The 23,772-nt window shown below is 40.3% G+C and overlaps 1 protein-coding gene and 1 long non-coding RNA gene across 10 annotated transcripts in view; one reads left to right on the top strand and one right to left on the bottom strand.

Moving 5' to 3' along the window:
- Positions 1-3,091: 3,091 nt before the first annotated feature.
- On the bottom strand, positions 3,092-13,463 carry LOC131592306 (uncharacterized). 4 transcript variants are annotated; one of them, XR_009280581.1, is made up of 3 exons: positions 12,826-13,463; positions 7,490-7,603; positions 3,092-7,123 (listed from the first exon to the last, which is right to left on the bottom strand). It is a non-coding gene; the product is annotated as an uncharacterized LOC131592306 (long non-coding RNA). The 4 variants fall into 4 exon arrangements; XR_009280583.1 differs by having other exon boundaries at positions 3,092-6,323; XR_009280582.1 differs by having other exon boundaries at positions 3,093-4,054.
- A 90-nt stretch (positions 13,464-13,553) lies between these two features.
- The window catches only part of LOC131591377 (protein MON2 homolog), a 122,640-nt gene continuing 112,421 nt past the window's right edge, over positions 13,554-23,772 (top strand). For 5 of the 6 annotated variants that reach the window (XM_058861985.1, XM_058861987.1, XM_058861991.1 and 2 more), the window contains exon 1: positions 13,554-13,846. In XM_058861985.1, coding sequence (XP_058717968.1) covers positions 13,736-13,846 — 111 coding nt within the window. In that variant the 5' untranslated portion in view covers positions 13,554-13,735. The remainder of the gene's footprint in view (positions 13,847-23,772) is intronic. The other variant, XM_058861989.1, reaches the window with a different exon arrangement.

Here is a 23,772-nt window from a genome sequence, read left to right as displayed (position 1 = left end):
ATACAAAGAGCTCCCCCCTATATTCATGCTACCATTTTTTCCATATCTTGTTGGCCTAGAACTTGTTTGGAAAAGCCACACAGAGCAAAGGTTCTGATTTGACTTACTTTTTAGGAGTTTGTAGATTGGAGCTTTAATATCCAATAACTCAGGGGCCCAATGCACTTCATTCTCCCTTTGAAAATGCAAACACACGCACAGAACATTATATTTGATGGAATACGTAGACATAGATGGATTCTAATTTTTTGTATATAAAAATTAAAATTTGCTAATTTTAATTTGGCTTCCAAGATTGCAAACACACAGTTTGTATAATCAGCTTCCTAATCAGAGATAAAAATCAGTAATATCTCTATTAGAGTGTCTCAGAGGTTTCTGGGAATTCAGTCAAGTTGTGAGTTTTATAAAACATATTCACATGTAAGATACAATTCCTCCAGTGGGAACATGCTTTAAAGTACAGAAAGTATATTATTTACAGTGTTTATTAAAAGTTATTCTCAATTCAGCTTTTATATGGTGAAGAGGATCCTAATACCTGTTTTGAATCATGTCAGATAAAAATCTGTGCTTTTTTCATCAAAAAGTTTTCTGTCAATAAGTATCAGCATAAACTTTAAAGTACAAGATTCAGTTAATTTTGTTAATGTGACAGTCACAGAAACAAAACAGAATAGGAAGCAGAAGACAGCTTGCAATTCCCACCTACTCTGGATTTTGTAACAGTAATATGTCATTTAAAGCCAAGCTGTGTGGGAAAGAAAAGTAAAGAAACACTGCCCAGGACCTCTTACTTTAGTTGGCTTCAGACAATGTTCTGGATGTTTTGGTGCAGATAGCTCCTGATCTGTCCAGCTAAAGTCAAGTCATTCCTGGCACACTGAAGTAAGCTGAAGTTTGCACCTTTAGAGCTGATGAGATGAGAAAAACTGTCAGATGATGTGGAAACATCTGTGGCATCTGCAGCTACTTGCTATTGGGAAGGCCACAAGCCCATCTAGGTTTCCCAGGAAGTTAGCTCTGTGTTACTGAGTACACTGTATTTTTTCAAGATATTTGAAATCTTTAGAGGGAAATCAGTATAGCAGGCAAAGAAATTAATTGGCAAACCCACTAGTTTTCTTTTAAAACTTCTTTCTTTGATGTCGGTTGCAAGATACAGTTTTTCATTGTTTCTAAGTACTAGTTACTTTGACAAGGAAAATCGCCATAAATGTAGTGAAACAATAGGAGAACTATATTTGATAGAATAAGCATATTCTTAGTCTGCAGGCAAATTGCTCTCGTCAGATTTTTTTAGTTCTCTTTCCCTGGGGGGTAAACATTGAGAAAACAGTTCCACTTCTCTAGTTCTAAGATTGCATGCTTTACTGACATCATGTGCTCCTGAGGCAAGCAGAGAGACCTGTCTTACTGAAAAGAAATTACATCTTGGAATAACATGGAAAGCCAGAATAGTCCAAATGTGACAAATTTATTTAAGGAATGAACTGAGTTGCTATATGCCAGGTAGCGTTAACAGTCATCTTGGGCCAAATTATGCAACAGTTAATACAGGACTCTCTATTGATGAAGAATTCACATCAGTCTATATGGTTTAATGAAAAGTAAATTTTGTTATTTCTCAGGGCAGTAACTGCAAAGACAGCTGATAATATAGACGCACCTAAATTATTTCAGTACTTGGCACTTAATTGTCACTTTAAGTATCACAATACTCTCATCAAAACATGAATGTTATATGGTATCATCCAGCACAAAGTTTAAGAAATTACCAACAACCTCAAAATAATTTCCATTAGGAAGTCATTGTGGAATAGAGATGTTGAAGAAGTTGGTGGCACTTGGTATTAATGGTTTTTTTCAGTGTGCAAAATATTCAGATCATATCTACAGAATGTGGAAAGTAGTAAATACTTTATCTGTAGCCCCCCCCTGTGGACAAGCAATTCAGCAGTGAAACAGTGGCACAAAAACTAGAGTCCTTGGATACAGAAATGAGAAGTTGGCTTAATCTTTCTGGGTCTCCAGTAAGAAGGCTGTAAAAATACCCTATTTGAGTTCCTACCTTTGAAAATCCTACCTTCGATTGTAACCTGGGACACATTATAGGAAAAAAAGTTATAACCCTGGAGTAAATACATTTGCACTAACAGATGGGGAGAAGAATTGCATTCTCAGAAAGACTACTCAGAAGTGTCTCAATTTGCATGCAATGCCTTATGAAGGGGGACTTTATGCAGAGAGTCTTGGAGTGTAGGGAAACATTCAAAGAACTAGTGGTTCAAAACTGGAACATGACGATCTGAAAACAGAGGTAAGTGTTTTATACAATTACTTTTTTAAAAAGGAGAAGGAAGATACTGGCAGAACAACCAGCAGAGGCAAGTGGTGGGTTGTTCTATTAACTCTGGGTTAGATGCCTTCCCAGGACTACCGAGGCAGATATCCTGTTCTTTTCAGAGGAATGTTCCTCCTTCTTTAGACCTAATTGTACCCATTAAAAATCCCATAGAAGTTTTGAATGGAGGCCTCAATGTGTACGTATCTGCTCTGAGCTCACCATGGTTTGAGGGAAGGTCTTTACTCACTTGCGTTGTAATTCATGAATAGGAAAATAAAACCCATGTTCTTGTTCAGCATAACGAATGGTATGACTTCCCTTCCTTCACCATGGCTTCCAACTTAAACTCCTGAAGCCACTCCAAACCCTCTGTTAGACTGTCCTAGTACTGGCCAAGGACATGAGGGATGGAGGCTGGAGCCATGTGTGCATGGCCAAGTCATTGTGCTATTCCATATTATCTTACATCATGGCATGGGGCAGGGAAAGGGCGATCGTTCCTTTTTCCAGGGAGCAGTGGGGTAACAATTGTCCTGACCAGAGGGTTTCTCAGCCATTGTTTTTCATTGTTTTGGACTTGGGGGAAAACAGGGCACGAGGAGGGGTGGGGGGATGGGGCATTTTTTTATTTGTCTTGGAGCTGCACAGCACCAGGTTTGGTTGCTTGGTCATACATTTTTTGTATGTAAATCGCCCTCTTTTTTGTATACTTGCCTCAGTTTTGGAAGACAGGTGTCTGCTAGGGAGGACAGGAGCCTCCCTCCAAATTACTATAATTTTGAAATCAAGGGCTCTCAGGCAGAGATCTGGGGATAGGAATAACAGTTCTTTACTACTATTTATAGCAAGGCAAACAAACAACAATAACTACAACATTAACAAGAAAACAGAACCAGGGACCCCGTGACAGCCTTCTCGGCTGAGACGGGATGGAGGAGAGGTTTTGTTTCACAAACCCCTCGGGCAGTCAGTCCCGGTGCTCCTGCAGGGCTCCGAGGAAACAGTCAGCTGGAACAGCAGGGACGAGCTGCGATCCTGGGCTGGTGGATGAGGTGGATCAGCAGCTCCGCGGCGGTGCCTGGCACTGCCACACGTCCCGGCAGGACAAGGGGTGCGAGGCTCAGCAGCGAAGAGGGAAGGAGAAGCAGCAGCAGCTCCATCTGGGTGATGGTGAATTCCCTTCTCCCCGCAGCAACAGCTCCCAGCGAGTGTCTTTCTCTGAAGCTGAAGAAGCCAGCAAAACTGTCCCCGCCTTCCCTTTTCCTGCTCCACTTCCCCCCTGGGCCCAGCCAAACTCTTTGTGTCTCTTTGTGTTTCTCAAGTTCCCACCAAGTACCCGCAGTGAGGTTTTCCCCGCAACTAATGGGTAAAAATTCCAGAGCCAGAACTAAAGGAAGGACACCTAACCCCCAACAATACTTTTGCTATTAATAGTGTTGCTGATAATCTTATTGCCGTTTCCAGTAAATTGTTCTTAGCTCAGGATCCCTACCTTTTTTCTCTTTGACTAGAGGGGTGGGGAAGGGGAGAGCCTCTGTGGGGCCTTATTTCCAGTTAGGCTTAAACCATGAGAAAGACCAATGATTTATTATCGTTTTGTCAAAGTAACACTTTACTCCAGTTTCAGCCTAAACCAAAACATACATCTCCCTTTTCCTTCTTTCTTTTCCATTCCTGAAGAGCATCCTTGCCTCTCCATGACAATTTCTGTTAAAACACAATGACCCATTCAGGCATACTCATTGAAAAATGAGTAGTTCCTTAAAAATGAAAATGAAAACCTACATATCGTGAAATCGGTAAGAGGTCTGCAACCAGCTCTGGGGGCACAAAGACATTTTCCACAGCAAAATGAATGCTGTCTGGAAAGACTTCAGATGAACTATGCTTGTTTTCAACATCTGTCAATGTTCTAAAATATGTATTATGCTCTGGGTATTGTGTAAATGTGTCTTTTGCCTGAGGAGAAAGTCTGTAACACAAGGGACTGTAATCAATGACTCTGTATCATCTATACCTATTAAAAGCAAATATAAATAACATATTGATTTTGACATAGGAAATAATGCCTTAGCAGATGTCTTCAGAAAATTTAACCTTAGCTATTTATATAATATTTTTGAGATAAGGTAGTGCAGATTAAAAGATAAATCAAAGAAGATTGTAGTGCTACTTAATATGGGAAGTATTGGGTTCTCTGTGTAATCTTTGAAATTTGGTTTGGGTAATGTAATGATCAGTCAGAAGCTGTAATTTAGGAAGCTCATTTTTATGATGCACATTGTTTCTGTAATATCAGAGAGGAAGAAATAGTGCAGAACTGTGAATGTATGTAAAAACAATGAATCACACTAAGACAAGCCAAGGAGAAGCATTATACAGTATGAATAGAAAAGAAGAATGTAATGAGAAAGTAGCTGTAGGATACTACTAAGGAGGTGGTAGAGGATTTCAAAAGGAGCAGTGTCCTGTGGTTAAAAAAAGCAGCTACTGGAAAAGTCATTAACAGGCAATCAAAAATTAAAATCTTTAATAGTGGTTGTTTTTCTTGCAGAGATACAACAAAAAAGTAATTTGGTTTCTAGCAATGGATTTAACTTCTTAGTGAAACATAATGGTAAACCCAAAAGGAAACAATCTAGAGGTGATTCCAGCACATTATGAAGTTTGGTAGCAGAGTTCCTAATAATTTTTAGGAACTAGTTTACAAAGGAAGGTTTGAAATGTCCTGAAGGAGGAAAAAATTAATCACAGAATCAATCAGATTGAAAAAGACCTCTAATTGAACAGCACTGTATCAACTAGATCATGGCACTAAATGCCATGTCCAGTCCTTCTTAAACACCTCCAGGGATAGTGACTGCATCACCTCTCTGGGCAGTCCATTCCAACGTCCAATAACTCTTTCTGTGAAGAAATTCCTCCTGATTGTCAAACCTAAACCTCCCCTGACACAGCTTAAGACTATGTCCTCTCATCCTGTCATAAGCTGCCTGGGAGAAGAGGCTGCCCCCCACCTGGCTACAACCTTCTTTCAGGTTGTTGTGGAGAGTGAGTGACCCCTGAGCCTCTTCCAGGCTAAAGAACACCAACTCCCTCAGCTGCTCATCACAGGACAATGAAATGTCAATTTCTTTGAAATTCTACTGTTGGTAAGGCTGGTTTTGGCTTTCTGTGACCTTGTCTCCTAACAAACTATGGCATTCAAGCCCACCAGACATTTGTATCACCCATAACAAAGTGTGGCTGAGTGGGTCAGTAGAGCCACTTGGTGAAGAGTCTGTCAATACTTAGTACATGTCAACTTCTAATTTTATAATTCTATTGTTTATCAAATGTTCTTAGATCATGGCATGGTTTAGTTCGTTATGACTGAAGCAGGGAAGCAAGGCCCTTAGAAATAAACAGCCATAGGAATCTACTGATGACCATGCTGTCAAAAGGAAATAAGGTTTCAGACTGGCTGAACAAGTTTGACATCCCACTTAATGATCTGTTCAGTAGCTCCAGGGCTTGGCTCTCAGGTGGAACAGTGAGTATTCAGACCTGGAATTTCCTATGCCCTAGCCAGCAGGTAGCCAAGAGCACATCCATGCACTGATGTGAGGAGACAGACAAGCTCATCCACTGTGCCCTGGGAGCAGGTTCCAGCAAGTGGCTGCTATTTGTGAAATACTGAATACAACTTGTAGAAATGCTGCCAAAATACCAATATTAACTAATGAAATTAACGATGTAATTGCCACATGTATGCATCCTTGGTTATGGATGTCTCTGCTAGCACATGACCCAGGGGGTAGATACATACAGTGATATCGCCCTGCTTTCTTGGGAATGCTTATTCACATGTGGAGGTGATCTGGGTAGCCATTTTACTACAAAGGAAAACATTTGAATCTTTATGACTGGATATCTTTAGCTGTCTTCCAAATTTTCTGAGAAGTAGGTTCATCCTGTTTAGTTGCTTGGATCCAACCTGAGTAACAAAATTTCTTTCAGACTGCTGCTTATAAATACAACCACACATGAACCTCTACAAATATTTATCTCAAGGGAAAAGTCCTCTGAATTAGATAAGAAGTCTATAATCTTCATAAAGCAACAAGGATAAATGCAACACATAAAGTAAACAAAAGCCTCTACAAGCAGCAGTTCTTAATTCAGATCTTTTCCATAAGAAATTTCTAATCCTCATGGGGTTTATAGAAAGAACTGACTGCCTGTAAAAGAATGGAACAGTCCCAGTTCAATTATCTTTGCCAACAGTTGTTCTGGAGGCTCTCACAACTAAATGGCCACACTGAATCTTTTCTAGGTTGGCCTAGTTAGCTACAAATTACCTTGGTCATGCCAGCAGTTAGCTGTGGCAGTGTGAGAAGAGAAGAATTACCTATATAGTGTGCTAGCCACCATGCTACTTATACAAGTATAGTGAGTGTAGCTATTTCTATCATCATTTTTATGTGTTTTACAGATATGACTGCAGTCCCTGCTACATAGAGGCCACCCCTGACACAAAGCAACTAACATCCATTCAGCAGGTGCAAACCCTTCTGTAGTAATGGTATCACTCAGCTGCCTCAGGGCTGCAATCTGGAATGATTATCTTAGAGAATTCACCAGAGCCTGCAGAAAGCATCCAGTGACTTCTCTCTGCAGCAGCAGCCAAAAAAAAATCATTTTTACACAGGGGAACACCCTTCTCCTCTGTGGTGTTGCTCTGTGAACAGTAGATTGTCTGAAGGTTACTAGGTACTTCCATAATATTCATACAAGCTGAAGAAGGTATAAAAAGGAAATGATTAAGATGTAGGAAGGTTTTTGGCAAACAGATGAGAGAGCAGCAAATAAAGAGATTGCAGCATAATGCAAATTACTGACATTCTTGATGGGCATTTTTAAGTTACACATCCTGCAGTCAGCATGAGATAACCAGGAAAAAACTTCTTCCAAGGGTGTAGATGAATGCACTGTCGACTGGAAGACCTCTGGATCAAATAAAAGTGCCTAGAATCACTATTGCTTTGCTTCAACACAACTATGCCTTTATCTCTAAATCAAAATTCCTAATAAAATACTTGAAGATTATAATAAATTATCTTTTTAAGTGCAACATCACTGAAGTTTAATCTTCTGACTTACCTGATGCTGTGCTAATTGTTGAGGTGGTAAGGATGATCAATGTTGGGTTTTTCTATGTAAGTCATGTAGCCCCTCCACCTCTATTTTCTCTAATAGTTTCTCTATTTTCTCCACCTGACAGAAAAAAAATATATCATGAATGGGCTGCATTACACATCATGCAGGGAAAAATCACAGATGAACAGATATTAAGTCTGTTATTTGTGTAAGGAAATGTAAGACAAATTCAGCTTAAAGCACAGAGTAACACTTGTTTCCCAGGCCAGCCACATACTTCTGTGTGAGCTGAAAAGTACTAAGAGCATGGGAGGTGCTGATAAAATTTTGTCATTATTATGTCTCTGTTGATCTGTTGTTCTATTGCCAGCTCTGACACAGCAATAAATTAATTCAAGCATTTGACAACAGTTCTTTCTCAAAAAAAGATGTTACTAGGTGCAGCTGATTCAATTACCAGCACTCAAAAGGCCAATAAAAAAAAACAACCAAACAAACCCCACTGCTTTGAGAATCTGTCTGGACAAGATTCAAGCAGGAAAAATTGGGAAAACAGCTTTGCTGGCTGGTTACATGAGAGTCTTGGAAGCATCTAAGCCTCTGGTCGAGAGACTTGTGTGTGCCTGGAGTTCTGCACTCAATAAGGAATCACTGTTGAGTCCCTAATACACATCACAGGTCTGACATTTTGGGCATTGCTGCTTAACACTGTTGTGAGTGACCTTAAACAAAACGTGACATAATTACCAATAGTTTGCTAATGGCAGAGGATGATCCACCAATAGAGAGCAGCTGGGATTGTTTTTTTAGCTGACCAAATGAAATAAAATGTGTATTAACTGTAAGCAAAATAGCAAAATGGGTACTAACATGTAAACATATACTCACACCTGAACAGAAAGGAACACAGGCTAAATTAATGAGGAGTTCACACTGGAAAATGTACATTTCAATCTGCTGATAGATCTAACTTCCTTGCACAGCCACATCCTAAATGAACAAGTACTTCACTTCTATTCCAAAACTCCTGAAGAATACCATGTACTAGGGGGAAGTTTATTACTTCTTTTAACCCATTTGTGTCACAATAAATATTCTCTTGACCCACTTCTTTGGTCTCTAATTTAAGGAGCTACTGAAGTGTTCATATAGCAAACGGCTTCTTTGTACTTACACAGACCAATACAACGCACAGTTTTTAATAAAAGGTTACAGGGTTTATTTGGTATTAATCCATCTCTCACTGTCTTTTAATTTAAAGTTTAACTTTGTCTTTTGATATCAGTACCCATGTTCAGTCTGAGACAAAATTTTCTCCATCGTAATTCTTTACTCTTGTCATGGGGTTACTTTACCTTTAAGAAGGTTAAAGTTGCTGGGGGCTGCCGGGAGTCTTCTCTCCTGACCAATTATCGGTCATTGCTGAGAATTGACAGCAGTTTTAGCCATTGAAAAGTAGAATCAACTTGTGAACCCCACCTTAAAGTGTACAACCAGAAGTCTGTGGTTCTCTTTGTTTTCTGGCTGTGAAAGGTAGTAGAGCTTCGGCTTCTCGCTCTGCCTGGCCACGTGTGGCCGGGCGGGGGCCGGGCCGGGCCCGCCGCGTCTCCTGTCTCCCGGCCGGGAGATGGGGCCTGCGGGAGCTTGCTCCGAGCCAAGCCGGGCCAGGCCGGTTCCTGGCTTGGCTGCAGGTTTTGCCGTGATGGAATTTACCAGAAACTGCTGAGTAAAGAAGAAGAGCTCTGGGCCTGCTGCAAGCAGAGACGGTGACCACGCTCTCCAGAGCAGCTATGAGGAACTTTTCATCGCAGACAGCTCCAGCTCCTGTTCAGCAGAGATCACCGAACCATCTACAAAAGCTTGGGCAAGATTTTAACTCTTTCTTATCCAGATGAGACTTGCGGATTAATCTTTTTATCCAGAGAGAGAAAAAGAGAGTGATCAACATGAAAAGAGACTTTATAAACTACTAGTGGCAAGAAAGAAAAGAAACTTGAAGAAAGGTAGAGAATTAAGAAGATGCTTTAATTAAGCTGAAATATCTTTCTGTTAAAACTATGGAAATGGACAATAAAGTCTTGAAAAGAACTCTTTTAATTCATGATAGTGTATGGGGAGGAATAGAGTGTTCAAAGTGTAAATTTGAGTAAAAAGCAGAGTAATTGTGGTATAGTGAAGTGCTGGGAGATTTGAAGCCTTGAGAGGCAATGAGAAAACTGTTTTCTACTGAAGCGCACAGAAACAGATAAAGAATACTTTTTGCCTTTGACTAACTTATCCTTAAAAATACTATCCCTAAGCATCATGACCTATAACACATTTCAGAGTGATGTGGAATAGGAGGAGTGAGCTTTGATAACAGCAGCTCTGAGCAGCTGATATCAAGAAAACAGAAAACTATAACAAAATAGCTTTCTTGTGAGAAACTCCATAAATTAACAGAAAGGAACTTCTGTTTCTCTACAGAAACTGAGGAAAAGACTATAAAAAGAATTGAAACTGTTTAAACCATCAAAATTCTAGAGTTTTTGTCTCTGTGGTCATGTGAACAAAAGAATAGTGAGCAGTAAGAAATGAAAAGGTTTTTCTAAAAGTTTATTCTGGTGTTCTTATTCTTGTAGTTTGTCAATAAACTTTCTTTATTCCTTTTAAGTTTTATGCCTGGTTTGCTCTTATTTTAATCCATATCTCACAGCAAAAAAAAAAAAATAATTCTTTTTTCCCCTTTTTGTTAATTACTGGTTCAAAACCACGACAACTCTGCAGTACAAAAAAATCACCAGAGACGTCTGCAAACACCTTTACTTTTCCACACAATTGATTATTCATATCCTGTAGTTTAGTACTGTCACTACTTTCAGATTCATATCACTTACAAAAGTATACAGAAGTGTAGGTAAAGTGAAGTCAGAGGAAGATCATAACTCTTCCAATTATGATGAAACCATTGCCACAGTGAATGAAATCTGATAGTTTTGTCTCTGTATAGCACAATGACAGAACCCAGGTCTCATATACAAAACCTGCATCTGCATACATCTACCAGGATGGGCTATAATTAGGACCAAACACCTCAAATTAATACAGCTGAATGCTATCCCATGTTTAATCCAATTAAAAGGACTGATGCACATTATTTGGAATGAACATGAGGTAACTTAATGAGTCACAATAGGTCTCATGAGTATTTTTGTTGGTAATTAGGGCCATAAAGCTACAGGGAATTATTTCAATCACCCACTGCCCATCACAAAATAAGGTATAATTTAATAACAAAGCAAATCACAACATAATAATTTCAGTGCAATACAAAGTCTGCTTAAAAGCTGAGAGATGTGCCTGAGATATAGGCATGTGTACTATTCCAAATTAAGTAATCATAACAGCTAACTAGCATTCTTAGCTTGCTGGTCAAAAATGTGGCCTCAGAGATGTCCACATATGCTGTGCCACCTTCTGAATTAAAAGTGACTTGAATTGTAGCTGGGGTATTTAAGTGTACAAAAGACTGACAAGCACTTCTGCTGAGGTTTAGGACTACATATAAGAGAACCTATTGCAATGAAATGCAACTGTAGAAGTCACATTCACAATCAAATCAGTGTCACTTAAAAGGATCCTGGCTAACTTTAACAGTTTAACTGCACTGATTTAGATTAACTGATAAATCTCTGCATTTACAAAAGGCATACATCAAAACGATGAGAAAGATGATGTTGTTTAAGAGATATGTCTGAGATTCAGGCACATGTTCCCAGTTCTTGTATTCAGCAAATCTCGAAGAGTTTTTCTACAACTGTAAGAATTCTACAAACTGTAAGATTCATTTCCAAACTCATGAACAATCTTTGCAGTATTTGGCAACGCTGAGCAGACTGAGTGTCTAAGCTGGTAGCTGAAAAGATAAGTATGACCAGTGTAAATGATATCAAGTATGCAAACAGGCAGACAAGTAGATTCAGGGAATAGCAATGTGTCCATGGCTTACTCTGTACAGTAAATCTGTGGAAAAACCTGAACAACACAAAGGAAGTAAATCATTAAAGCTTACCTAAGAATGTGCACATATGCATAGTCAATCATTCATTCATTCATTCATTCTCCTAACTAATCATCCATGTTTCTTATTAAGGTATTTGGACTGGTTTGTGAATTGCATCAGGCCTGAAGCCCAGAACAGATGCACTAAGATGGGAAAATCCTTAGGAAAATGCTTATTGGTTAAGCACGTAAATTGTTCTACTGAAGACAACAGTCTTGTTCTTTTGTTGTTTTTCTTATAAGTAAGCATAGAAAAATCAAAGCTTTTGAGAATACACAGACCAATACACTTTGAAAGTATAACAGTGGTATAGAATCATGTCTGCTTTTACTGAACACAGGGGTGAAATCCTAATTCCTTGTCTGAAGGCACATGAAGCTTGACCACCTAATTCAACTGCGACAGCATTACAGAGTTTTAGAAATTAACATCTGTTTATCCAGATCTGTCAAGCTAACAACCAGTATGTTGAAAACAGTATACAGATCTTAAAATAACAAATTACTTAGAAAACAATCCTGCACTCTTTGCTTCACAAAACATTCCTGAAGATTTATCCATAAGGGTATAGTCAATGCTGTGCCAGTGGGAGCCTGTTCACTATATCCTTTACAATGGTACTCACAGTAAATGAACTCAACATACAAGTAGGGATGCTCAAATTTGTGAAAAGTTTTTACCTTTTCATTACAAGACAAAACCCCCAAAATATTAAAACATTGTCTGAGTAAGACTGAAGACTTTCAGGAAAGTCTGAAGAAAAGCTGTTAAATTTTTTTTTAAAATTGTATGGCAGTAAAAATCTGTCCTTCATTTGGCTTCTTCATAATTTTTTGTTCAAGAATTCCAGGTTTGACAACTACAGCATATCAAAACTCACAGATGTTTTCCAGCCGCCTGGGTTTATAGACAGGGAACAGAACCATGCTGCATTACAGGTAGGCAGCCAGCACAGTACAGCATTTACAGTACCAAGAATATGGAAAAATTATTGTTGCAGAGACCAAAATCTTTGTGAAATGTTAATTGTTATGGTGAATGATGAATGGTCTCCTCCAGAAGGAAGCTCCCAGGCAACCATTAGGCCTAAGCTCCCTGCATTACTCCAAGTAACAGATACTGAAAAGCTCATGCTGGTTGTTCAGGAGCCAGCTTTAGAAATGGATTAAAAATTGCTGGCATGGAACTCTGAGGGACACTTCTGGTGACATGGAAGGTACCCGGGGCCCAACCATTCCACATGCCTTTGTTTTTTTCCTGCCTGTGTTTATCTTAAACTTCTCAATGAAGGATTTACCCTTGTTTCGCTTAGAGGAAACCACGGAGCGCTGTGTATGTACGCGGGCGGAGAAGGGCACAAAGCTTCAGTCCTGCTGAAGAGCCACGGAATGGGCAAGACTGGAAGGGACCACTTTGGGTCATCTCGTCCAAACTCCCTGCTCAAGCAGGGGCACCTCAGAGCACAGCGCACAGCATTGTATCCAGACGGCTCTTGAATCTCCAGCGAGGGGACTCTGGGCAATCTGTTTCAGTGCACGATCGCTCGCATTGAAAAGAAAGCAAGAACTTCAGGATTCAAAAGAAAAACAGTATACCTCACTTTTTGCTTTCTATAATCAAACGCTCCTGAGAGCCGGACTTGGCCAGAGGGGAGCGACCCCTACACCCCTGCAGCCGCTCGGCGGGGTTGGCGGCTGCCAAAGCCAAAGGGCTTGGCCACCTCCTTCCTCAGTGACCCTTCGACAACGCCGGGTTTGTCCCCTCCCCATGGCACATCCCCAGCGCCGGTGGCCCCGCCTCGGCCCACGTCCCAGCGCCTCTTCTGCCCCTTCACGCCGACCCAGCGACCCTGAGGGGAAGGGACCCTAGGGGAAAGAGCCCCGCTCCCCCGGCCGCGCCCGGCCCAGCCCGGCAGGACGGGTCCGGGTGCCGCCTCCCTCCCTCCCTTCTTCCCTCCCTCCCTCCCTCCCTTCCTTCCTTCCAGCCGGCGGCCGCCGCTCTCTCCGCCCCCGGCCGTGTGTGCGGAAGCTGCCGGCGCCCGGGATTGTGGGAGCGGGGGGGACGCGGCGCGGGGAGGGGACGCGGCCGGGACCGGGCCGGAGGGTTCCGGTGTTGGGCGCAGACGTGTCGGCCGGGGCCGCGGAGCGACAGGCGCTGCCCCTGCCCGCTCGGAACAGCGCCCGGCCCGGGGCCGGCCCGGCGGCGCCATGGCCGGGACCAGCAGCCCCGAAGCCGTGAAGAAGCTGCTGGAAAACATGCAGGGCGACCTGCGGGGCCTGAGCCTGGAGTGCCGGAAAAAATTCCCCCCCGTCAAGGAGGTGAGTGGCGCTGAGCCGAGTCAAGCCGGGCCGTGCTGGGCTGAGCCGGGCGGCGGACGCCGTTCCGGAGGGGCCTCCCTGGCCCCGGGGCCCGGCCGCAGCGGAGCTGCCGGCGTGTCCATGCTCCAGTGCCCAGCCCGGTGCCGTTCCCGATGAGCTCCGACCTCCACGGCCGTGGGCTGTGCCCAGACGTGGCTGTGCCCAGGGGCGGCCGTGCCTGCCGCGTGTTCTGTGGCTGTTTTTTGTTTTCAGTGCGCTGCCGAGGCGGGGGCCGCGGGCCGGGCTGTGCCCCTTGGGGAGCGGGGCTGGCGGACAGACCGTCTGTTGACGGGCGAAGCGGGGGCGGCCCCGCTGCGCCCTCGGCGCCCTCCGGGGAAAACGCAAAGTTTGGCTTGGCTGTCTCGGCACTACGGAGCGAGCGAAACTCGCCGGAGGCGAGCTCGGCCCTGGGGCTTGGCCGCCGCGGTGTGCGGACACCGAGCGAGCGGGGAGCCCGACGGGCCGGCTGCGGCCGAGGAGGGCCGTGCTCAGCCCCGGCCGGCCCTGAGGCTGCGGTGGGAGCCCAGGGCCCCGCAGGTCTCCCCTCGGGTCTGTGCCTTGCCCCTCTCTCGAAGGCTGCCGTGCCCGGGCCGGCGTGCCTTATTCCTCACCATTGCAGACCCGTGGCTGCCGGTGTGAGCTGTGCGGGTCGCTCGCCTTCGCTACCTCGTCGTTTTGGGGTTGTGTGGCTTTCCAACGGTGTGGGCACGACAGAGGAAGCTTGGGAGACACAGAAGTTTAGGTTACTTCTTTTTTCTCCCTTCTTAAAAAACCCTTTATTAAACTCATTCCAGTAAGATTGTATGTTTTATTTTTGAAACTTGAGTTTATGCTGTGCAGCCTAAGACTTCAGTCATCTCGGTGAGCAGGATTATTTTAATTGAAGAACAGTCGGAACTTTTCTTGCTAACTTACAATATACTTTTTAACCATATGTTTTTCTGTTGTTTTTATACAGTCGGTTTAATTTTTTCCCTATCAGCAGTTTGCCACTTGCTGTTTAAAAAAGTTTTCTATGAAATAGTGGGAGGAAAAATACTAAAAGATCGAGTCAGTTTAAGATGCAGAACCAGAAGCACATAAGAAAGGCACTGCATGTGTTACGTGACTTAAGTTACAATTAAGTGATAGCATATTTAATGTTGTACAATATATTATACACTTTAACAGCTGAATTAAAGCTAAAGACTGTGCTTGTTTTGCAGAGCATGTTGTGTACTATTTTAGTTTTCAGAGGAATGTTGGTATGTTTGAGAAATTTTGTGTGGTCACAGAAAAACTCGAGAAAGTCAGTCCTGAGGAATTGCGTGTGGTCACACGTAAATAAGAAAAAGCTGCGGTCAGTAGAACAGAAATCCGTGTGTGTTTGGAGGGAGATGGGAGTGCTGCTTGCACTCCCTTCTGTGTATTGCTGTGTGACTCTTGTTTAGTCTCTGAACAAGTTTCCCCACTGTGTTAATGTTTATTTTCTTTGAGATCTATGAAGGAGTTGGGCAGTGTCATTTGTAAGCTAGTATTTTTAGTAACGCTTCATTACCTTTGCCATGGCTGAATATTATAGTAACTACTGCATGTCCTTCATACTTGTTCAGCACGTTTATCCTATTCTTGTGTAAGTTTGACTTTCGTATTTTTCACTTTAAATTGACGGCAATTTGTATATCTTTCCTCATTAAAAGCACTTAACAAACTTTTTCACAGTTGTCTGGGATTGAGATAGGTTTATTGGAATAGTACTGGAAGATGTTTATAAAGAGGTGGGACTTTCTGCTGGGAGTTGTGTGCTCTTACAAAGAGTCTGAGGTGAAAGCAGCCCTACAGTAGGATGTATGACACAGTTGCAGGAAACGATCTTACATGATCTTATTTCCTTACTTCTGGAAGCCCTTTTTTTTCCCCTAGTTTTAAAGAAAACGAGTGTCCTTTTTCCCCCCAAATCTCAACTGCTAACAAGGTTTTTTAATTGCATGCTGTGGTCTGATTGTGATTAGATTTGGCTGGAGTGATCAGAGGAATGACATATTCTTCTCACTGACTTGAAACAGCACCAGTTTTTTAAACCATGTTTAAATAGTGGCTTTTAAAAACAAATTCATACTACTTACAATCTGACTTTTTTACTTGCAGTGTAGCTAAACTCTCCCACATGCACTGTAATTTATGAGTTTATGTTGCAGTTGATGTGTATGCTTTCGTGTCACTTAATAAGCTTACTGTACTGGTATAAAACTATTGAAAAACTCCTAGTCCCAAATTAATGGTTATGAGATGTATATCATAGTTGTTAGATTTGATAGATACTTTATAAAGGTAAACTGCTTCTTATAATCTTTCTAGTGTTTGATTCTGCTTGCAGTTGTTATCTTCAGCCACTTCTAAAATGAATTGTGTGTTTTAGTTTTGTTTTGTTTTTATATTAATAGTATTAAAATTCTACAAAATTAATTTAGCTGATAGGTTTTCTGTGATAAAAGTGGTAATGTACTTCTCAATTCTGCTTTTTGCTCAGATGATTAACTGGAGTAAATTCTTTAACCAATTCTGCAAAGATTTAGACAAGCTTTGATCAGAAAAATTGAGCCTTTTTTATTAAAAAGGTTTTAGTTTTTACTCTTTAAACACCTTTCTAATAATGTGTTGTTACAAAATTATGCAGTATCTCTTCGGTTCAGAGACACCAAAACAATATTAAATGATTCTTTGAACAGGCATGTACATGACACAGCCTAAGAAGTTTACTGGCATTCTTTTAGGGGAGGAGGGTGAGGGTGGGGGGTGGAGTTTGGATGCAGAAGAGAAGGGGACAGCCAAGTATGGGATCTAGATCTTATCCTCAGTTAGGAAATAGAAGTTCTTAATGAGCACTTATTGAAAATGGAACTTGAACTCTTCAGTGTTTTGAGGATTTTCATTCCAATTTTTCTGTTACCCCGAGTCTGTAAAGTTTTCTTAGTAGGTTGTGTTTATGTGCCAATTGTGTAGCTGTAGGTCCAGTAACTTACAGCAGTAGAGTCTGAGGTTTCTGCTGACTTTAATAATCTGTTAAGAAACGTTGAAATTACTCAATTACTCCCAGTGTCAAACTTGGGACATGAATATGTGGCCAGCTTCCTTCCCTTTAGTTAGGAGCTTGTAACCGAGAAATAACAGGATGTTTTGTTGGCTTCAAAGTATCCATATGTTATCTGTGCTCCTAGGTTATGCCATTTAAGGCTTTAAAAATGGGAGCTGCAGAGAGAACCTGTGGCTCCAAAATTATGTTGCTGGCAATGTCTGGGGTTTAAATAACACAACAGACTGACTTTTCTCAAGTGTGTGGAGAATGCCATTTATTATTACACCTGAAACCAATTTCTCTTTGTTGCTAGATGTTTTTTCTGTTTGATCCTTCTTGAGATCATCACTGACTACAGAAGTGTACTAGGCATGAATGCTATACACTGTGACCAAGAAGTGATTTGGTGATTATGTCTCTGATATGCCAAACCTGTTTATATTGGCAGACATACAAATAATGACATTGCTGAAAAATGTCTTTGTATTTTCATAATGTATTTCTATTGCCCGTTTAGAAAAGATGTAGCCATGGATGGGATAGAAGCCCTCAGGAAAGTGTAAATAAAATACTGTCTTTTGGAGCTTGAAATTACAGAGGATGAGACAGTCTTTGGTACAAGCATTAATCTGTTGATGTTATCTAAAATAATCTGGTGTTTCTCCTAGAAAACAATACTACTTGGTCATTAATATGTAATTTTTAATACAGTGGGCTCTGAGATTTGCTCTGTACCAGAGAATATTGTAATGTTGCTAACGCTGCACTGAATTGCATGCTGCACACATAGAGCTTTATAAACTATTTTAACCTGCTAGTGACTGTAGTTTTGTTATTGTGTGCTGCATTCATGGAAGGCTAGTTGTGCTTTCCTTAGTGAAGTGCAATAAGAATTTTCTTGTTATCACAGAATTGAAAATGGTTTGGTGTCCTAAATATGTTACCTGCTGTTTCTTATTACAGAATGAAAATACTGTTCAGTAAACTGCATCAGATTTGGTTAGATAATTCCACTGCATTAAATAATGCTAAACTTAGAAATACAAGGGGAAGATACTTATAATTGGCAGAAATAATGGAGTTAAAATGTGAACTAAGTATACCCAAAAATTTCTTGTAGACTGAATTTCAGTTGTATGTAAATCCTTGTTATTTACACAGATCCAATCAAGCAGTCGCAGCTTTCTAGTAGGCTTGTAGTCTCTGTGTTGTGCCAGGTTTTTTCTTGACTCTTAAATAACAGTAAAAGCAAAGTGAGTTAAAAAAAAAAAATCACAAAAAAATAACTCCTGTCCAGCTCCCTGCACAGTTTCAGGCACATCTGTGCTGGTAGGAGAAGGGAAGGGAGAGGACGGGCAGTGGTAGGGCAGGCAGGGACTACTGCATCATCCCGTGGCAGGATCAGCTTGGGCCGGACCAGGGCATGCCCTTTTCTTGGCAGTTGTGTAATGGGTTGCAGATGCCTGTATGTTTTAGGATGTTTGTTGCTGTAATAGGGCTGGAAGAGAAGTGATGTTCAGTTTGCCTCCACTGGAAGAGCAGCACAGAATTAGCTTTGAATATTTTGGTCAGTATAAATGCTCTCTTGAGCCTCTTGGAAGAAAGCTTTTGGTAGCCTCACCTGTTTCTTTACCAGATCCTTGTTTGAAAGAGCAGCATTGCTTTTGCTTAGCTACTTACTGAGTTGTGTGTTTTCCTTTGGCACATAGACATATTTTTGAAACTGTAGTCATTTGCTGTATCCAGGAAAAATAATAGAATCCAATTTTACAATCTTATTTTTTCTTCTTTTATAAGTAACTCTTCTTGCAGCCAAGTAGTCTTACAAAGCTCCTAGGATAAAAATTAAAAAGGTAGGATTTGAATGAGTTGTGGACAAAACAAGCTTTAAATTATATAATTAAGTAGATGTGGTGTGGACTAGCCTGAGGAAAGAGATAGGATTTGCCCTTTCCGAGAGGCTATGTGTTGTGTTGTGTGAAGACAAGCATTATTCTGCATTTCTTCCTTTGGAGTCCAGTCTTGTTTGCATTGAGTGACATACATGACAGTTCAGTCCTCTGGGTTAAATCATTCTTGTTTAGGAATGATATGCCAAACACATTTTAAAGCTAATGCAAAAAAATTAATTGGAAAGCTTGTCCTTTTATGAGAACCTCTGATTTCATTGGGTACCTGTATGAAATTAAACATGAGGATGTATTGCAAAAGTTAAACACACATTTAAAAAGATACAGATCAGTTAATTTAGTATATAATGTCAGCGATCATTAGGACTCCTTATGCAACTGGAAGGAGCCATCAGAACATGTGAATATTTGTTAGCTTTTAGTAATGATAATATTTCAGAAATTTTGTTGGACATAGTGCAGTAGACATTGGAGAAGGCTAAGAAAGAAAATTACATACTGAACTGTCTTGTGATTTGAACATCTGAGTCACTTGATGTATTTCTAGCATTGAATAGTTTCTGAGTGATCTGCATTCATGCTCCTTTAGTGGTAAAAGGATGAGCCAATGAACCTAGGAAAGAAGAAGTCTTTGTACATAGACCATTTTTTGTAGAAGTAACCAAGTTTTTGGGTTTCTCATTTTATTTTTTAATAAAATGTTTTAAGTAATTCTGACACTATAGCCCACAGGGAATTCAACCTGCACTGAACTTTCCAGGTTGGTTTATTTTCAGGTCTTTACAGTAAAAGGATTAAAACTAGAGATTTTTGTGGCTTTTTTAAATGGGTGTTCACTTAAGTAATATTTTAGAGGTTCCTTTGAAATAGAGAAACAATGTTCTGTAAAATGTATGTTGTTACACTTAGGCAGCTTGCACTAAAGCATGTGTTTTGTGCATGTGACTGGAGATTACTCTGTAGCATTCTTGAGTTGCCAGCCCATAGCTGGTAACTTGAAACCAGTACTTTCTTTTACTTTCTTTTATAATTTCTGATCTTTACCACTTGCTGTGTCTGTGAGCTTTATGTTTGGAGTCCATGAATTTTGCAGTCATTTTTATTTAATATTGACCTTTATACAGTAGCATATTTTTCAAAATTATGTTTTTAAAAGTGAATTTTTACATTTCTAGGGGAAACCATCTATTCAGATGCATTCTAAGCTTCATGGTCCATTTTAAATCATAAGTTTCATATGATCATTTTAGTCTTTCAGAAGAAGTGTTGCGTGCTCTGAAGTGATTCACCTAAGCCACATAGGTCAAATTTCTTCATCATGTAATACCTTGCAATTTTAATTAATGAATAAAATTTTTAAAAGTTTCAGTATATTCATCTATGCTTTCTAAGTTACACTTTTCAGTGCAGGATTAAGGTGCCTAATATTGGATGTCTGAACTATATTGATTGTGCATGCTTGGCTTGTTATGGAAAGAGTCAATAGAGCCAAAGAGCTATGCAGAGTATCTCATAGCCAGGGGATTGATTCCCTCTATCACCTACACACCAGGTGTTCTACATTGCTGCTTGAGATACAGTAATGTTTCTTGCTTGGCTTCCAGCCTCTGGTCCAGAAGAGCATGGGTCTTCTGGTGTCTGCGTGTAGTTGTCTTGGATACAGAGGCCTGAACTTAGACTTCTGCATTGAGCCCCTGCTAGTGGGTCAGCTGAATTAGCTTAAAGAGAGGCTTTAAGAATTAAGGAGCATTCAGGAGAGACAGTCTCCGTTGTAATGGGAGTCTAAATATTTAAATTTGTGCACCTTAATCTCTGATTTAATTCCAGTCTGCCTCCCATGGCTTCTTGAAGATTATGTAGGAAACTTGTAGCAGAAGTTGGAAATCCTTGGTGACTCCAGCTAATGCCTAAGCTGTCAAATGTTGTTTCTCTTAACCCGGTGTCTGGCAAATGGACGTTGCTGACGGAATATAACACTTGTAGCAAATCCTCAAAAGTTGTCTGGTCCCATCTGTTGTGATTGACAAACAGAAGGCAACGTTAGTTTGAACGTCAAGTGTGTATTTCCTAAAGCTCTGAAACTGTGTGTTGTTTTATTTTTAACATAGAATGATAATTGTGTCAATAATATGTAACTAGAATTCAAGTGCAAGTGCTCTGTTTCAGTGGTTTCAAATCAGTCGTACGGTACTTGAACAGATCACTCAGAAATCTCTTAATGGTAGACAAGGGCTCTCTCAGGATATCCTTACACTACATAGGTAACTAATGTATTACATACCTTATATAATATATACTATTTAGGTATCCATATCATATATATAGAATACAATACAAAATACGAGGTATGTCTTTGTTCTGTCTGTTGAAGAGAGAAAAACAGCTTAAAAATTTGTTTGTTGCTAAGTGGCTTTTCTTTCAGGTGTTAGCTTTTTTACCTTTCTGTCTACATTAGTGCTGTTCAGTAATGAAATGTTTTATTTTATGCATTGTGATTTGATCTGTTAATTTATATGTGATGTTTTTTCCAGCTGAGGTATAGTACTTTGACTGTCAAATGAAAACTTGTGATAATAAGTATTTGTATTTGAATATCTTTATGCTCACGTCATGTGAGGCAGCTCCAGAGACAGCAGCTCTGAAGCACTTTAGATAACTGGCAATTCTCCTGGCATTAGTGATGGGTAACTTTCAGGATTCTGAATTGGCTGCGGGTACTGCAAACTGACAATTTCAGAAGATTAATGGACCAGAGGACTAGTCACTCCTGTCAGGTCTGAAAGAGCACTCTGAATATGAGAGCAGCTAATATAGTTGCACTGGAAATGAACAATATTGTGTGTTTTTAAAATGCAAAAACCATAAACTGCAGTATCTTAAGTCTTCAGCTGGAGAATAAACTGTATGATAGAATCTGTTAATGCTTTTTTTTTTTCTAATTTATGATAATTTTATAACAAAATGGTAATTTGTTCAGTGTAATAAACCCCTGTGAGTGTACAGCAATGTCAGATCAAAACTGGCATTTTGGCAGTTTAAATTACACATAAAATGAGTATATATAAAGAAGAAGGGTCAGAGTAGGGATTGTACTCAGGGGGAAGAAGATAAAAATACAGAAGGCAAGTACAATGCTTTTTCACAAAAATGTGGCGCACTTGAGTGCTTTCATGAGACTGATTTAGTGAGGAGGCTTTGTGTGTTCTTTTCCAAATAATAGTTTAGCAGTACAGTAATGGTCCAGAATATGCTTTTGCACAGCAAGGCAGAATCACTATGAAGTGAAACTGTACTTTAGACAGGAGGACCTCTTATCTAAACTGTTGGATATGGGGTTAGTGTTCCAGTTGGAAAGGCAGACAATCGTGGATAGAAAAAAATTGCTCTTTTTATTTCATGTAATAGATATGAAAGTGACTATAGATAACATGTTACTCTCATCCAGTCTTAATAAAAGGTTGGCAAACAATGTAATGTAAATACCAATGCAGACCATCGTTTCTGAATGCTTTTCCTTTTAGAATAGAGAAATAACTTGTGTGGTAAGGACTGCAAATGTTACAACAGTTTTAGTGTCTCTGGAGATAGCAATTTGTGCTAATGTACAATGGAAACACAAACGGGCATTCAAAAGTACTAGCAGTGAAAATTCTTGGTTTTATTAACTTTTGGTAACAATGGTACCACATTTAGAAATTCATACAAAAATATCCTTAATTTTAGATCAATCCTTAGTAGAAATTAACACATGCTTGGTTGTTGTATTAAATATCCTTATGGGAATATGTGGTTTTTTGGTTAGTAAAGTAAAAAAGGTGATGACTTCTGTTCCTTATTGTTAGATATAAATTCCTTTGAAGATTAGCATGTTTAATCTTTTTCAAGCTTTTTTTAAAACCCAGGTTTGAAACTTTAAAAAAAACTATTGCTATGTCAGAGACAACAATTGCTTTTTGTCACTTTAGATTCTAATTTTGTCTGATCTTTCCCTTAGAAAAAGTTGTTAACTTTTAACTATTGTTATTTTTCAGTAGAAGAAGGGTAACTCATGTTTACCCCAGAGTAAAGACAAATCCATGGAGATTACTGCAGAGCATCAGATGTCAGATCACATCCCAGCTGACTGTTCTGGTCCCTTACTTGCCTGTCTGTATACATTGCAATAGAGGTCCAAGATGTCTTGGCCTCTGAGAGTTAAATGTGAAAGCATATGCTGTGCCATTATTTTTTCTACTGCCAAGACAAGTCTCGTTCTTGGGCTGCTGGGTAACATGATGATGATCAGGTAATGTGGCTTGCCTGTGCAGCTGGGTTTAAGCGCTTCCATGATGTCCCAGAAAACAGATTTAAAGAACTGGTGCTTTCTAGACCCACCTACCACTTGTGGTGTGGGTGGCTTGCCTTTATGTCATGCTGAATTCATGTAGAATTGAATATCCCAGTTATCCTAATACCTTCATATGCTATTTATGAGTTATAGATCTTTAAATATATCTACACAGACTACAGTGTGGAGAGATTTAGCTCGTGAATGTTACCTGGATGTTGGTAAATGTTGGTTCTGCTTGAGGATCTGCTAGATCTTTCCTTCCTGATTGCCAGAGCAGATAGTACCTGCCTCTGTTACTTGATAAGTGCTTTAGATGCTAAACAAAGTAAAAATTTCCAAAAATCGGGAAGATGCTGACAGCACATCTAATGATAGGAAGGCTGAAATTCTTCCCTGTTTCAACTGAAGACTGAGAAGTCTGTTAGGAGGGGAAGAGTTTTGGATCTGAGAAACTCCTGAAGCTGGGTTTGGAAGTCTCTATTCATTTCCACATTGTGGTCTCTCATGTGTAGAGAACCTCTGTCTGTAAGGCAGTTATGAATGTTGTTGTCAGATTGCACATTCAAAGAGGAACTTTGAGGCCAGGAGAGAG

This window comes from Poecile atricapillus, chromosome W (assembly GCF_030490865.1).
Source record: "Poecile atricapillus isolate bPoeAtr1 chromosome W, bPoeAtr1.hap1, whole genome shotgun sequence".
Taxonomy (NCBI): Eukaryota; Metazoa; Chordata; class Aves; order Passeriformes; family Paridae; genus Poecile; species Poecile atricapillus.
The sequence above is the reverse complement of the archived record's forward strand: the minus strand, read 5'-3'. Positions and strand labels throughout refer to the sequence as shown.